This window comes from Wasmannia auropunctata, unplaced genomic scaffold (genome assembly GCF_000956235.1).
Source record: "Wasmannia auropunctata unplaced genomic scaffold, wasmannia.A_1.0 LD333236.1, whole genome shotgun sequence".
In the NCBI taxonomy this organism is placed as follows: domain Eukaryota; kingdom Metazoa; phylum Arthropoda; class Insecta; order Hymenoptera; family Formicidae; genus Wasmannia; species Wasmannia auropunctata.
The window spans coordinates 1-1,017 of NW_012029654.1; the positions used below are offsets into that span (position 1 = coordinate 1).

General features: G+C 53.3%; 1 protein-coding gene across 1 annotated transcript; it reads left to right on the top strand.

The window, feature by feature from the left end:
* Positions 1 to 17: 17 nt before the first annotated feature.
* On the top strand, positions 18 to 901 carry LOC105460054 (facilitated trehalose transporter Tret1-like; the record flags this gene model as incomplete). The annotated part of the gene is made up of 1 exon (XM_011706499.1): positions 18 to 901. A coding segment is annotated over one exon (884 nt), but the record flags the coding sequence as incomplete, so codon positions are not given.
* Positions 902 to 1,017: the final 116 nt, after the last annotated feature.

Consider the following 1,017-nt stretch of genomic DNA (forward strand, 5'->3'; position numbering starts at 1 on the left):
GAGAGTGTGACTGTTTGTTTGCAGCTGCGCTAGGCGGCATGCAGGCTGGCATAACGCTCGGTTGGACATCGCCGATTCTGCCGTATCTCACATCGCCGGAATCTTTCCTTCCGAAACTGTTTGAAAATCAGATCTCGTGGATAACATCTCTGTTGGCCCTGGGTGCCATCGTCGGCGCCGTGCCGGCCGGCAAAATCGCCGATCGAATCGGTCGGAAATGGGCCATCCTTTTAACAGCTGTGCCATTCACCGTGTGCTGGCTTACCTTGCTCACGACCGGAAACATCGTCAGTATATACGTCGCCCGATTCATCGGCGGAATCGGTGCCGGAGCGGCCTGTGTCCTCGTGCCGGTCTACGCCGGCGAAATTGCCCAGACGTCGATCCGCGGCGCCCTGGGCGCCTTCTTTCCCCTGCTCTTTTCCTCGGGGATTATGTTCTCGTATGTGGCGGGCGCCTACTGCTCTTACGTAGTCTTCAACATCGCCTGCTGCGCCATCCTGGTGCCCTTCGTCCTAGGCGTACCCTTTATGCCGGAGTCGCCGATCTGGTTGGTGCAGAGAGACCGTAAGATTCAAGCCGCCAAAGTGCTAACAATCTTACGCGGTCCACATTACGACATCGCGGGCGAAATAACTGCTCTCCAGGACGATGTCGACAGGATGGTGAACGCGTCGGGCGGCCTCAAGGATCTCGTCGGGACCAAAGCCGGACGTAAAGCCGCTGTCACTTGCGTGGGGCTTATGTTCTTCCAACAGTTGTGCGGCGTAGACGCGGTTCTATTCTACACGGTTAACATTTTCCAAGCGGCGAACAGCACGATCGACCCCTTCCTATCGACCATCGTTATTGGGCTCACCGAAGTTGTGATGACGATATTCGTCGCTACCGTAATCGACAGGTTAGAGCCTTTCAATACAATATATATATCTTTCGCAATTGGTTTATTGTAAATTTCTTTAAATTTCTTGGAATTAATGCAGCAGCCTTTAGATTATCCTCCATCTAGTTTTTTTT